This window comes from Rhinolophus sinicus, linkage group LG06, assembly GCF_036562045.2.
Source record: "Rhinolophus sinicus isolate RSC01 linkage group LG06, ASM3656204v1, whole genome shotgun sequence".
Lineage (NCBI taxonomy): Eukaryota > Metazoa > Chordata > Mammalia > Chiroptera > Rhinolophidae > Rhinolophus > Rhinolophus sinicus.
The window spans coordinates 4776981-4789879 of NC_133756.1; the positions used below are offsets into that span (position 1 = coordinate 4776981).

Consider the following 12899-nt stretch of genomic DNA (forward strand, 5'->3'; position numbering starts at 1 on the left):
GGCGTGGAAGGGGGTGTTCTAAGAGGAGACTTCCTTCCCAGCTCCTTCCCCCAAGAGCCGGTATGAGGGACTCTCAGCAAGGATGCAGATGTTGGTGCAGGGTGGGCTTGTGGGCACAGAACTGAGTGAGCCAGTGTGTGTGGCTGGGGTGACAAGTGGGACATCAGCAAGTGATTCTTAAAGTTTTACTTCCCAACCCTTAAAAAATAATTAATTACCGTGGAGGGGACTGTCCCATAGTTACCCTAGACTCAAAGATGCAACGGGGACCGGAGCTCAGGCACTCCGAGGCCCTGCTAGCCTAAATGTATTGAATGATTTATCTTCGTAATTAGGACTGTTATGGGGGTTAATAGAGGTGGGGGCCGAAAAGCACCGGGCCCTGCTGCCTCTCGCCCAGGTTGCTTGGAGCCCCTTCTTCACGGGCAGGCTGGTCTTCTCGGGCCCTGCCTGGAAAGCACGCGGCGGGAGGACTTGGGGCGAGTTGCGGGATGGGGGGGGCGGGGGGGAGGACAGTTCAGCACCCTGGACAGCTCTTTCTGGGCTCCGCCCCACGATGCGTCCTTCAGGCCTGGCTGGGTGGGTCCACCCCCCATCCACAAGTGGGTCGGCCAGGCAGTCCGCAGTGCTGTCCGCCAGGGTGGCCGTTGCCCCACCAGCCGGTTGGGGGAGGGTGGCTCCGAGCAGATGGGCGGGGGACGCCCAGCCAGTTTGCTGCAGCAACCGCCACGCGGCGAGGAGGCGGGCCCGGCGGCCGCTGGGGCCAAGGCTGGCAGCGGTGAACCCGCACGCGAACCGCCCCGCTTTTCCCGCGGGTGGGAACCGAAGCTGGAGCCAGTTGAAATGAAAATGAGCTCCGAGTGCTCCTGAGTTGCCTGGTCTTATCTGAGCCTCAGTTTCCCCATTCAAAACCGGGGACAGGGAACCAGATGACCCCTAACTCGAAGAGCTTCGGGGAGAGTCTATGGGGTCCTAGAGCCCTGGCCAAGCAGTCCAGCGACTGGGGCCTAGCCCAGCCTTAGCCAATTCCCAGCGGCCACAGCCTGAGCAAGTTGAGATTTCTCTCTCTGGGCCTCGTTTTCCCCTTTCTGCTCAGACCGTCTGCCGCAGAGCAACTGGCAGTGCGAGACCCTTCCGGTAGTAGAAACCCACGTGGGAGCTCCCTGCGTCCGGGGCCTTGGGAGTCCTGCCGCCACCGGGTCCTCTGCCTGAGTCCAGGGTGGGGTTCCGAGGCGAGTACTGAGTTCGAATGAATGAAGGGCGGCGCTGGACAAGGAAGGACCGCAGGCTGAGCAAGGCGAGGCCTGGCCCCACCCGTACGTTTCCTGCCCGCCAGGTCAGAGCAGCGATGGCGGTGATGGCGCCCACACACACCCCTGGAGGTGCTCGAGGGGCGCCCCGGGCCCGCGACCCTGCCGCAGATGGGACACGAAGGTCTGGAGCGAGATCCCTGGGGCTCTGCGGCCCTCCTCCGGTCCCCACCCCTTGCAGGAACAAAGGCAGGAGGTGGGACCCGCAGGCTGCCTGACTCGGCGGGGCGGGGCGGGGCGGGGCGGGGATGGCGACATCGCCTCCTTAAAGTCCAGCTGCGGGCGTGGCGCGCTCTCCACCTGCGCCGGCTCTGGCGGCGTACTCACCCGACCTCCCTCTGGGTGTCACTCTCCGCTCCGCGTCTGGGCAGGCACACGACTCCCACTCGGCAAGCCAGCAGCGGCGCCGCTTCCCCGTCGAGCATGGGGCTGCCTCGGAGAGCAGGGGACCCGGCGGAGCTGCGTAAGGTAGGAGCGGGGGACTGGGGACTCCGGGCGGAGCGGCCAGGCAGGGCCCTGGTTTGCGACACGCTTAACCGCGCCGGCCTCCGCACCCGCTCGCAGAGCCTGAAGCCGCTGCTGGAGAAGCGCCGCCGCGCGCGCATCAACGAGAGCTTGAGGCAGCTTAAGGGGCTCATCTTGCCGCTGCTCGGCAGAGAGGTGAGTGCCGGGGCACTGGGGGGACGGGGGTAGGGGTCCCGGGGCGCGGAGCGCGAAGGGCGGGCGGGCCGGGGTGCCACTATCGCAGGAACTGGCAAGGGCCCAAGACTGAGCCCGGGTGGGGCTGGCCGGGAGCAGCCAACCCACCACCGGCCACCGCGCGCCTGGCACCGAGCTCCTGGTAAGGGTGCGGTACTCAGGCAGCCTGCGGGATATTGGTCTTGATTGTCCATTTCTCTGGGGCCGGGAGCAGAGTTCTCGCTACTCGAAGCTGGAGAAGGCGGACATCCTGGAAATGACCGTGCGCTTCCTGCAGGAGCTGCCTGCGTCCTGCTGCCCCGGGACAGCGCCCAGTGAGTGATCCCGCCCGGACCCAGCCCTGCTCCTCGCCCCGCATTCCACGCCTCACGCTCTTTTCCACCCACAGCGCCCTCGGACAGCTACCGTGAGGGCTACCGCGCCTGCCTGGCGCGCCTGATCCGCGTGGTGCCCGCCTGCCGCGTCCTGGAGCCCGCCGTCAGCGCTCGCTTGTTGGAGCACCTGCGTCGGAGGGCAGCCGGCGCCACCCCCGATGGCGGGCGCGCTGGGAACTCCTGCGGCGCGCCCTCGCCTTCCCCGCCGCCGGCACCCCTGCCCTTGCCGCCTGCACCAGCCTGCAGCCCTGGCCTCTGGCGGCCTTGGTAGCCTCCTGGCTGGTCCACCGACCCTGTTGACTGCGAGGCACCCAGAGGCTGGGCAGGCTGAGGAAGCTCTTGGTGGCGACAGCCTTCCCACCATGAGGGATCAGCCCAGCGCCCACAGCCAGGCCTGAACCGGTGTTTGTGATTTTTGTGGAGCACTCAACGCCAGGGGAACTCAACTAAGGACATAAGGGGAGAAGCCCTGCCTCACCCCCAACTTGGGGGTACCTGGGCTGGAGAAGATGGGGCAGGTGGCTGCAGGGGACGATGAAGCCCCCCCATCCCCACTGGTAGTGGCTTTAGGACTGGGCTAGCCACAGCCAACACACCTGCCCCAGTGCTGGCACCAGCCCAAGGGCTGGGCCAGGAGCTCCCCTGAGCCAGGTGCAGCCAGCCATCTGCTCTGACTGGTCACTGCCCCCCTAGCCCTTCTTGGGCCTGCCTCCTTGCCAGCTCTGCTTGGGAACTTCTGGGCACACAGAAGCAATGACCCGAGGGGCTCTGCAGGCCAGGGAGCCATCACTTCCACTCCTGAGCTCTCCTGCCTAAAGACTCCAATTAAAGGGACTGGATGCAGCCAGGGCTCTGTGTCACTGGGGGTGGGGGCTTTGCTAAGTGGTCTTGGGGAGGACTAATTTCCCCAAGCATTAATTTAACCTGGTCTGTGTACTGGGTGTGAGGAAGAATGAGGTTGCCCTGTGGCCTCAAGGAAGCCCAGCATAGACAGTGCCAGTGTGAGGTGAGCAGGGCCCATGTCATGCAGCAGCAGAAATTCAAAGGATGACAGCACGTTAAGGACCAGGAAACACCTAGGAAACACCTTTCCTTGTTTTGTCTTGCAAACTGCTCCCTACTACTCTTTGGGATGAGTCACTGGACACAACTTGTTAAGACTTTTCTTTCTTCCCCCTGGAAGCCAGCAGAGCCTGTGAAGACTTAGGAAGGGGCCTGCAGATCCCAGTCGTGGGTTCCCCAGAGAAGATGGAGCACTCCTGTCAGTCATGTTCCCACCATTTCATGAGGATTCGCTGGGCATTCTCGGAAGAGTGGGAGTCATCTCCCCAGCATCTAGTCCAACAGCCTGTGCGAAGGACCAGTGCGCTAGGGGCAAGAGGACAGAGCTGATGGAGGGGACAGTATCACCAAATCCATGATGACTTTGGCACTGATTTTGATGGCGGGATGTGGGGAAGCTGTGGGTGTTACTGAAGAAGCCACTGTTAAGACAACAGGGTGAGTGAGCCCCCACCAAGGTGTCCTGTCTACCTCCTCTCTGGGCCCAGCTGGTAAGACTGTAAGCTCCTGGAGGGCAGGCTGGGGCTGAGTGCACCTCTGTGTGTCCAAGGCACTGGACACACAACAGGTGCTCAATAAACACAGTGGGCTAATGAATGGGTCATGTGACCAGACCATGATGTACTAAACCCTGGACAGCCTGGCTTTTGCCTCAACTCCCACCCGTAGGCTGCTAGATATTCACTTTGAATATCTGCTTCACCTGCGCCCCTGGGCGGACCAAAGTGGGGGAGGGTTTGGAGATCAGGGAAGGTAGTTTCTGCTCACTTTTTCCTGTTTCCGAGAATACTCGAAGGCTGGTGACTGCTCTGCTGAGCTGCCAGGAACAAGGGGAGAAGGAGAGGCAGGTAATCCACAAGCCCACACCCAGCATGTGAGTTGGAGTTTCCTCCTTAGATCAAGGACTGCACATCTGGTACACACTGGGCTGGCTCCTTGTCCCTATAAACAAGGACTTTCAAAATAGGATTTAAATTCTGTAAGAACTGACCATCCAGAGGCTCCTCTCCTCCGTTCGGCCATGTCTGCCAATTCTTGCTTCTGTCCTTAGCAGAAGCTTCAGGTCCTTAGCTCTGTGATTGTCATTGACCTGACCCCAACCAAGCTACAATGCAAGCAGCCAGGGAGGTGGCATGTAGATAGGTCAGTGACTCACAGGGTCAGGCATTCTGGGGCACCTGAGCCTGGCAGCTGGCCGGGCCCTGGCAGGAAGCTGAGACAGGCCCAGATGGGTGAGGTTTTGGGCCCGAGGTGAGAAGCTGGTTTCCCAGCAGGGATGTGCAAGAGCTGCCCAGAAGGTCTCGGCTGGTACTTGGGGCTGCGCTTGTGAAATAGGGATGCCAACATCCTCCTCCACAGGACACCTACAGACACCTCCTCCTGCACCTCCCCCAGTATTCCCAGAATGCTGTCTGATGGCGAAAGGTGAGCACAGGGCTATGCACGCTTTTCCCGTGTGGGAGGGAGGCTACCTCACTCAGAGGGGCATCTCATGACCCTTAACAAGGCCCACATCGTGCCTGGTGGCCAGTTCTTGCGATACCCTTTCTGCAACGGTCCCACGACTGCCTCTGACTCTGTTTGGTTATCATGCTTGGTTGGAGAAAGGGACCCCATGTCCCTCAAACCCGTGGGTGAGATGATCCAGTGACCCAAGGACAACCAGAGCACTGAGCTGTCTGGGAGACTCAGGCTGGGGCTAGATCCCACCCATCTTCCTGGCACCAGTTAATACGGAGAAGTGAAATCTCTTTTTGATGAGGGAAGATAAAGAGCAGTGTGCCTAGGATGCCTCCTGTAATGGACATTTCCTAACTGCTCTGCTCCACCTGTGAAGCCCAGGCTCTGCAGCTGAGTTTCCCACTGGTTTATCTGGAACAGCATTAACAATAAACAAAGCCTGTGGGGCAAGTCTGGGAAAATCTATGGCTCTCCAGGATCCTCCGCATCGTGCTCTGCGGGGAGCACTCTGGAGAAGGTGGCAGGATAGAGGGGGCCTTCCCATTATGTGCAGCCACTTCCTACTCCAAATATCAAAGCTGTATTTACTTTTTAAAAACATGCCAGGCTGCTCTAGCCGTTCCTGAGAAGAACCAACCCACCCAGCGTTGTTATTTCCTTGGCTTTACTTCTTGTATGGACCCCTTCCCAGTGTGGCTGGGTCTCTGGGGTACTCAGTGTGTGAATGTGTGAGAGAGAGAGTGTTTGTGTGTGTGTGTGTGTGTGTGTGTGTGTCTGTGCAGCCAGGTGGCCGCCCTGCAGAGAGCTGCCCGGGCATGCGATGTGGAGAAGTCAGCCACCTACTGAGGGTTCCCAGAGAGCAACTAGTTTCGTTCTGGGTTTTTGTGAAGCCCTAGCAAAGCCCCAGGCACTTAAAGCAGCTATAATAAAACTGAATAATTTCAGGAGCGTGTGAACCGCACTACAGGGCACACCCCTTGTGTACACATGGTGTCTTGTCACCTGAGATCCACTAGGGGGAAGCAGGGAGCAGGGCTGGTGTCTGCTCAAAGGACCCCACTTGTGAATGAGGGGTTCCCTGGCCTTGAGGGTGAAGGAGGGAGATTCCAAGCTGAATATATGCCCACTGCTGGTTCTGTTGTGGGCGGTGGGCCCGAGAGCCACCTGTCTTTGTGTTCAGTATGTTAGAAACCTCAGGGATCACAGGACAAAGTCCTCAAAGTGCAAAGAACCATTCTAGACCCCAGAAACCAGAGGCAGATGCTGGTTGTATGGGGACTACATTTTGAGGCCCTCTGTAAGAAAACTAATATAAAATCATGACTTAGTATGAAAATGAATACTTGTTCACGTGGTAGCCCCAATTGCAGACATGGTGTCTTTTTATTCACTTATTTTTTGGCGGTAAAATCATGTTTCCCATCTTAACCATTGTTAAGTGTGCAGTTCAGTGAGTGAGTCAATAGCCTCATCCTGTATTCTGAGCTCAGGTGAATCTGCTCCAGCAAAGACCTCACATCTGAGAATGATGGTGCTCGGGGTTGGGAGGGAGGGAGTGGGGAGTTAGTGTTCCACGGGTACAGACTTCCAGTTCTGCAAGATAAAAAGTGATCTGGAGATGGGTGGTGTCGATGGGCACAATAATGTGAAGATCTTTTAAGGGCGGCATCCATTTCTACCACTCTGGGATGCAGATTGTTTTGACTTACTATCTTGGTGGAGGGCACTTTGGAGGCTTACATGTTTTCTAAAAAACAATTTGTTAGTAATATAATGATAACTTTAGCAACTTATTAATATACATACTAATTTGATGGTTACGAATTACCCTTCCACTTCAAAATTAATACTGATTAAAAAAATTATATGCGGTGGTAGACATGTGTGGCAGTGCTTCAGTCCCAAACAAAGCATAGTGGGAAAATAGATGTCTCTTAATTTACTACTTTGCCATGTCTCCACTCTAAGAGGGACGTGTGATGACATTTTGGATGTCCGAGGACCCTGTGAACTCAGACCCCATGTCCAACGGTCCTACAAGTGTTTGCGCACTCCACCTCTCCTGGGGTACAGTTATCCAAACAAGTGTCACCGGTTCCAGTGGGGAAGGCTGGGGGAAACCATTACCACACATTTGCTTCAGGTTGCAAGGTCCTGGGGACCCAGCCTTCCTTCAGTCAGTGGGTTCTGGAGCTGAAAACTGTCTCAGGTCTGGAAAGCACACAAGGACTCATGATGTTTTATTGGAGCCACTGCCCCAGTCTCCCATGGTCCAGTCGTTGTTTCCTTTAATTGTACAGGCCGAGCAGTGCCCTTGCTGGTTGCCCATCTATTTTGCCTCTCTGGACGCTGGGTTCTTTCAGCCATCTGCATAGCTCTCTGTGGGTCAGGCCTCCCTGCCTGCCTCCATCTTTGCCACTTGTTACAATAATTCTGATTTCCTGGCTTGTGACAGCTAAGCACTGCCACGGAGCCTCCGCTGGTTTGGAGTCCATCCTCCCAGGATGGCAGTGACCCTGGTCCTGCAATGGCATCTCCCGTTGGCCACCGCTTTGCTTGTTACTCATGCTAGTGCACTGTCACCATGCCTCTCTTACTAATTTGGTGAATGGTGTATCCGTCAGATCCTCCCAAGAAACCTACCCATCTGGGGGGTTTTGCAGCATTGTAGAGCATGTCCATTGTAGCATGGCCCCTTCTCTGAGCCTTTGGAGCACAGCTGGCCTCGCTCAGTGTGGGCCATCACCTATCCGTGCTGCCAGGAGCCATCTTAGCAGCATGATTGCACCATCTCAACGCCAGGGCAGTATGTCCAGTGTCCTGGACAATGCTCGCAAAGCAATACGCTCTCCCTTAACCAACTCTATTTTCCACTGTCTTTGACTCAGTATCCTCCGAATCCAGTCCCACGTGTTCTCCCTAGAACCTGCAGCTCCTTTGTGGTGTGGGCCTGCCCTCCGTTACCAGGCCCAGCATGCTCCAGCTTGGCTATGTAATAATTCCAGTTATTAGCTGAGAGGCACGGAGGAGAGACGGGGCAGACCCCAGGGGCTCATCTCCTGTGGAGGTGAGGCCATTCCATTTTCCATCCAGTGTCTATTTCCCCCATATTTCTTTACTTGCTGACATTGCACTATTTAGGGCATTACTTTCTGTGACTATATCAGGTGTAGTGGGTTGAATAGTGTCCCCCTAAAACTTCATGTCCACCTGGAACCTCAGAATGTGACCTTATTTGGAAATAGGGTCATTGCAGATGTAATTAAGGGAAGATGAGGTTACACTGGAGTAGGGTGGGCCCTAAATCCAATAACTAGTGTCCTTGTAAACCAGGACACATAGGGAAACAGAGGAAGTCATGTGAAGATGGAGGCAGGCAGAGATTAGAGTGATGCGATTATAAACCGAGGAACATGTGGGGTCACCAGAAGCTGGCAGAGGCAGGAAGCATTCTTCCCTAGAGCCTTGGAGGCCGCACAGCCCTGCTGATATCTTGATTTTGGCTTTTGGCCTCTGTGAGAAAGTAAATTTCTGTTGTGTTGAGCTATCTGCTTTGTAGAGAGCTTCATTATGGTTGCTCCAGGAAACGAATACACTTTGTATACCATTGCAGTTAACCATTGCTAAAAGTCATTCTTGAATCAACTCTGGATTATGTCTGTCGATATTTACTATGTTAGAAATTAAAACAAATTTAAAAACTAATTCATTAAAATTACAATACATGCATTATACATTAACATATACAACTTATTTTCAATAAGAAATATATTTTCCAAAACAAAAATATTTGAAGGAAGAGTGGCATTGTTTATAGCTTTGTGAATCTCTTTGCTATCTGTTAATAGAAAGCAGCTGGGTGGTCATATCTGCTTCTGCACTCGGTGTGTTGTGATATGTTGTTTTGGTTGAAGTATGTGAAGAAAATCTGGCCTCATATAAATATATAGTCAGAAAAGGGAGGAGTATTTTAATAGTCTTTTCAAAAAATCGTGCATTATTTTTCTTTGATACTACACCCAAACTCAACAAGGGTTAGTGTCTGAAAGGTCAGTGGCAATGCAGACTCTAAAACCATATTGATGCACTATTTTTTCATGTTCTGTTACATTAAACTCCACTGATCTAGCTGGCATTTTGAAGGAATCTTTTACCTGTCTGTGATTATATAACATCATGCATTAGTCATGAAAAATATCGGTTTCCTGAGTTACGTCGATCTTACAAATAGTGACTCATTTCATTGTATAGTATCACTACACATCATGTATCCTCTGGAAAAACACGGTATATATGTGAGCCAATGAGAATAACAAAGGCAAATAACATTTTGGTATAATTATAAAATAGTTCTTGTCCCGTGGACCCCCCCTAAAAGGGTCTCAGGGACCGCCAGGGGTCCACAGGGCACATGTCGGGAACTGCTGGCATAGGACAGGTAGAGTGGACATGATAAGGAATTAGTAAACGTACACACACACTCCAAAAGGGGCAGGAGAAGAGGGGGAAAAGAGCAAAGGACAGATGGTACAGATAGAAAAACAAATAGCAAATGATAGATTGAAGCCCAAGCATATGAATTGATAATTTCACTGTGTATAAATGGTCTAAATGCTCCAAGTAGAAGGCAAAGATTGTCAGACTGCATAAAAATGCAAGTTGCTACTACTATATGCAATTCTACAAGCAACAGTCTCTATTATCTTCTGTGGGGCCCACTTCTTTACTCCACCGTAGCCCACTTTCTTTTTTTTTTTTTTAAATATTTGAATTTGTTTAGAGCAGCTCTGAAGAGTCTGGGATGAGACCATGAGAATCTGACTAGAGTGATGATGGTGATAATGGAGAAGAAACTAAAAGTCAATTAGAAGGAAGATGGTCAAGCCTTGCTAACCAATAAGATATGGAGGAAGAAAGAGAGGAAACCAAATATCCCTAAAGAGGATCCTATGATTTGGAAAATGAACAACCTTAGTTGATTTCTTGAAATTTTCCTCTATCCTGATTTGCCATGGTAAGTAACCCCAATGTGAGTTGGTGAAGAAACACACTTTAAATATAGAGACAGAAAGGTTAAAGTAAAAAGAAGACTATGATGGTTAATTTCATGTGTCAACTGGACTGGCTTTGGCGTGCCCAGATTAAACATTATTTCCGGAGGTATGTGGGAGGGTGTTTCCCAGTGAGGTTAGCATTTGACTCAGTAGATGTCCCTCCCCAGTGTGGGTGTCGCCCTCGGACTGGGATATGCACCATCAGTTCCCTTGGTTCTTAGGCTTTTGGATTTAGATGGAATCACAACACTGGCCTTCCTGGGTCTCCAGCTTACAGATGGCAGATCGCTCCTCAGCCACCATAATCATGTAAGCCAATTCTTGATAATCTCATAATAAATCCATCTCTCTCTTTTTCCATCTATATCTATATATCTCTGACTGGTTCTGTTTCTTTGGAGAACTCTAAAACAAAAAAATACAATACTAACACTTATCAAAAGAAAGCTGGGGCAGCCACATTAATACCAGCATACTGATAGCTAATATTTTAGAATGTTTGTTGCTTCTCTCCCATATTTATCCTATCTCACCATCCTATGATAGCATTACTGATGAAGTAACTTGGGCACAGAGTAAGTAGGTGATTTTCCCAAGGCCGTACAGCTAACAAATAGTAAAGATATGAGTGTGGGAATTGGACTACATAGTCCAAGCCTGTAACCACTAGGCTCGCTACTTCCCTAAAAATACATAGAAAAAAAAAAGTCCATAATCCCACTTCCCAGGTACATTCGTTTTTAAAGTTGTGAACTAGATATAACGAAAATGCGTAATGCCCATATGTGCATTGTATAAAAAAAATTATCAACCTGTACACCATCACCCGAGTCAAGAGGGAACATACTCCCCCACTCTCCCCACCCCGTGGGATTCACCCTGATGATACTCCTCTCCCTCTCACTGAGAGGGACCCACTATCTAGACTTTTGTGATAATCATTTCCATGTTTTTCTTTATAGATTTGCCATCTACTTACGTTTTCCTAACATGTTTTATCCTTAGCAAATTTCAATTATGCAATACAGTGTTACCAACCATAGGCATCATGTTATACGTTAGATTCTCAGGTCTTATTCCTCTTATAGCTGCAAGTTTGTAACCTGTTATCAACCTCCCCTTATTCTCCCCACCCCCTTGTCCTGTAAAACACTTTTCTATGATTTCTTTGAGTTTGACTTGTTTTTTTTTTGAAGATTCCACATACTGTCTAAGGGACACCATGCAGTATTTGTCTCTCTCTGTCTGGCTTATTTCACTAGCATGATGCCCTCCAGATTTATCCCTGTTGTCACAAATGATCGGATTTCCTTCCTTTTTAAACTGAATAATACTCCATTTTGGCTATTGTGAATGATGCTGCAGTGAACATGGGAGTACAGATATCTCTTCGAGACAAAGGTTTTGTTTCCTTTGGACATGTACCCAGAAGTGGGATTGCTGGCTCATATTGTAGCTCTATTTGTAATTTCTTGAGCCTCCATACTGCTTTCCATAGTGGCTGCACCCATTTACATTCCTATCAACAGTGCACAAGTGTTCCCTTATCTCCACGTCTCTCCAGCATTTATCTCATCTTTTTGATAAGAGCACGAATGGAATGTTTGTCTTTCTGTGCATGGCTTGACACTGTATGTATCCTTTTGGATCTTTTCCTCATTGTGATTCTTTCCTGTTGTAAATGGATTTCATTGGTTTATTTGTACTGCATTGAAAAGTATACAATTTACTGATCCAGTCTACTGTTGATGGGCATTTGGGTTATTTCCAGTCTGGGGTTATTACAAACAGTGTTGCTATGAACCCTCTGGGTGCACTCATTCTTAATATATAGGGTGAATACCTAGAAGTGGAATTGCTAGGTAAAGGATATGGCTATTTTCAACTTTAGTAACTATTTTTAACTATTTTCCAAACAGGTTGTACCAATTTATAGTCCCAACATCAGTGTATAACAGTTCCTATTGCTTCGTATCAGATACTCCATATTACCATGAAAAGATAGTAACGTAGATGAACGGTTAGGTGGTAACTGTACAAAAACATACAAATGAGAAGTAAAGGCCTTACCCCTAGTCCTTTTTCCAAAGGTGTCAACAATTTCTTCAGTATCTTTCCATAAATATTAGGTATTATTTTAATAACATATTTGTTTTTAAAACAACTTGTGGATAATATTTCTAGTCCAAAGAGAGTGTGCAAATTAAATATAATGAATTAAATATCTGCTGTTGTTAAATACATTGCTGTTGGTAAACCACTACTAATTCAATCATTCGTAAAATATTTATTGAGCAGCTATTATGAGCTATGCACTCTTCTAGGAGCTTGGGATACAACAATACAGTAAAAAATGCCTCCTGGCATGGAACATGCATCCTAGCTGGTGGAGACACAATAGATAGATGAGTAAAATATACGTTAAACGGTATTAAGTGCTAATTAAGAGAAAAACAAACCAGGGAGGGGGCTAGGGAGTGTTGGAGAATTTTAGGTAGGGTGAGTGGATAACTGAGGATGTGAAAGGGTGGGCCACATGGGTCCCTCGGGACAAGTGGTCTCAGCCCATTAAAGGACCATCAGGGAGGTCAGAGCGGCGAGAGTTCAGTCACCAAGAGGGAGAGCGGTAGGTGAAGCTGGACACATGGAGGTAGGTGTGGGCAGATTCTTGAATGCCACAGCTGGAGAGGTGATCACATTCTACACTTACGTTGAATGCAGAGCTGGCAACATTTGCTGATGGGTTCGATGAGGGGTGTGAGAGAAAGGGGGGTTGTCAAGGATGACTCTAGATTAGCTTAAGCCATTGGAAGGAAGGGATTATGACTGAAGTGGGAAAACTGCAGGAGGAACAAATTCTGGGGGACGATGAGGATGGCGGAGAGCGTTTGATGACTATTACACAACCCGAGTGAGCTGCGTGCGGCCTAGGCAAGAGC

The 12899-nt window shown here is 50.5% G+C and overlaps 1 protein-coding gene across 1 annotated transcript; it reads left to right on the forward strand.

Annotated features, from left to right (window-relative positions):
- Positions 1–1070: 1070 nt before the first annotated feature.
- Positions 1071–4042, forward strand: HES2 (hes family bHLH transcription factor 2). The gene is made up of 4 exons (XM_019746677.2): positions 1071–1778; positions 1875–1970; positions 2224–2323; positions 2398–4042. The coding sequence occupies exons 1-4, from the start codon at positions 1422–1424 to the stop codon at positions 2652–2654; spliced, it is 810 nt and encodes a 269-aa protein (XP_019602236.2). The 5' UTR covers positions 1071–1421; the 3' UTR covers positions 2655–4042.
- The last annotated feature ends 8857 nt before the right edge of the window (positions 4043–12899 follow it).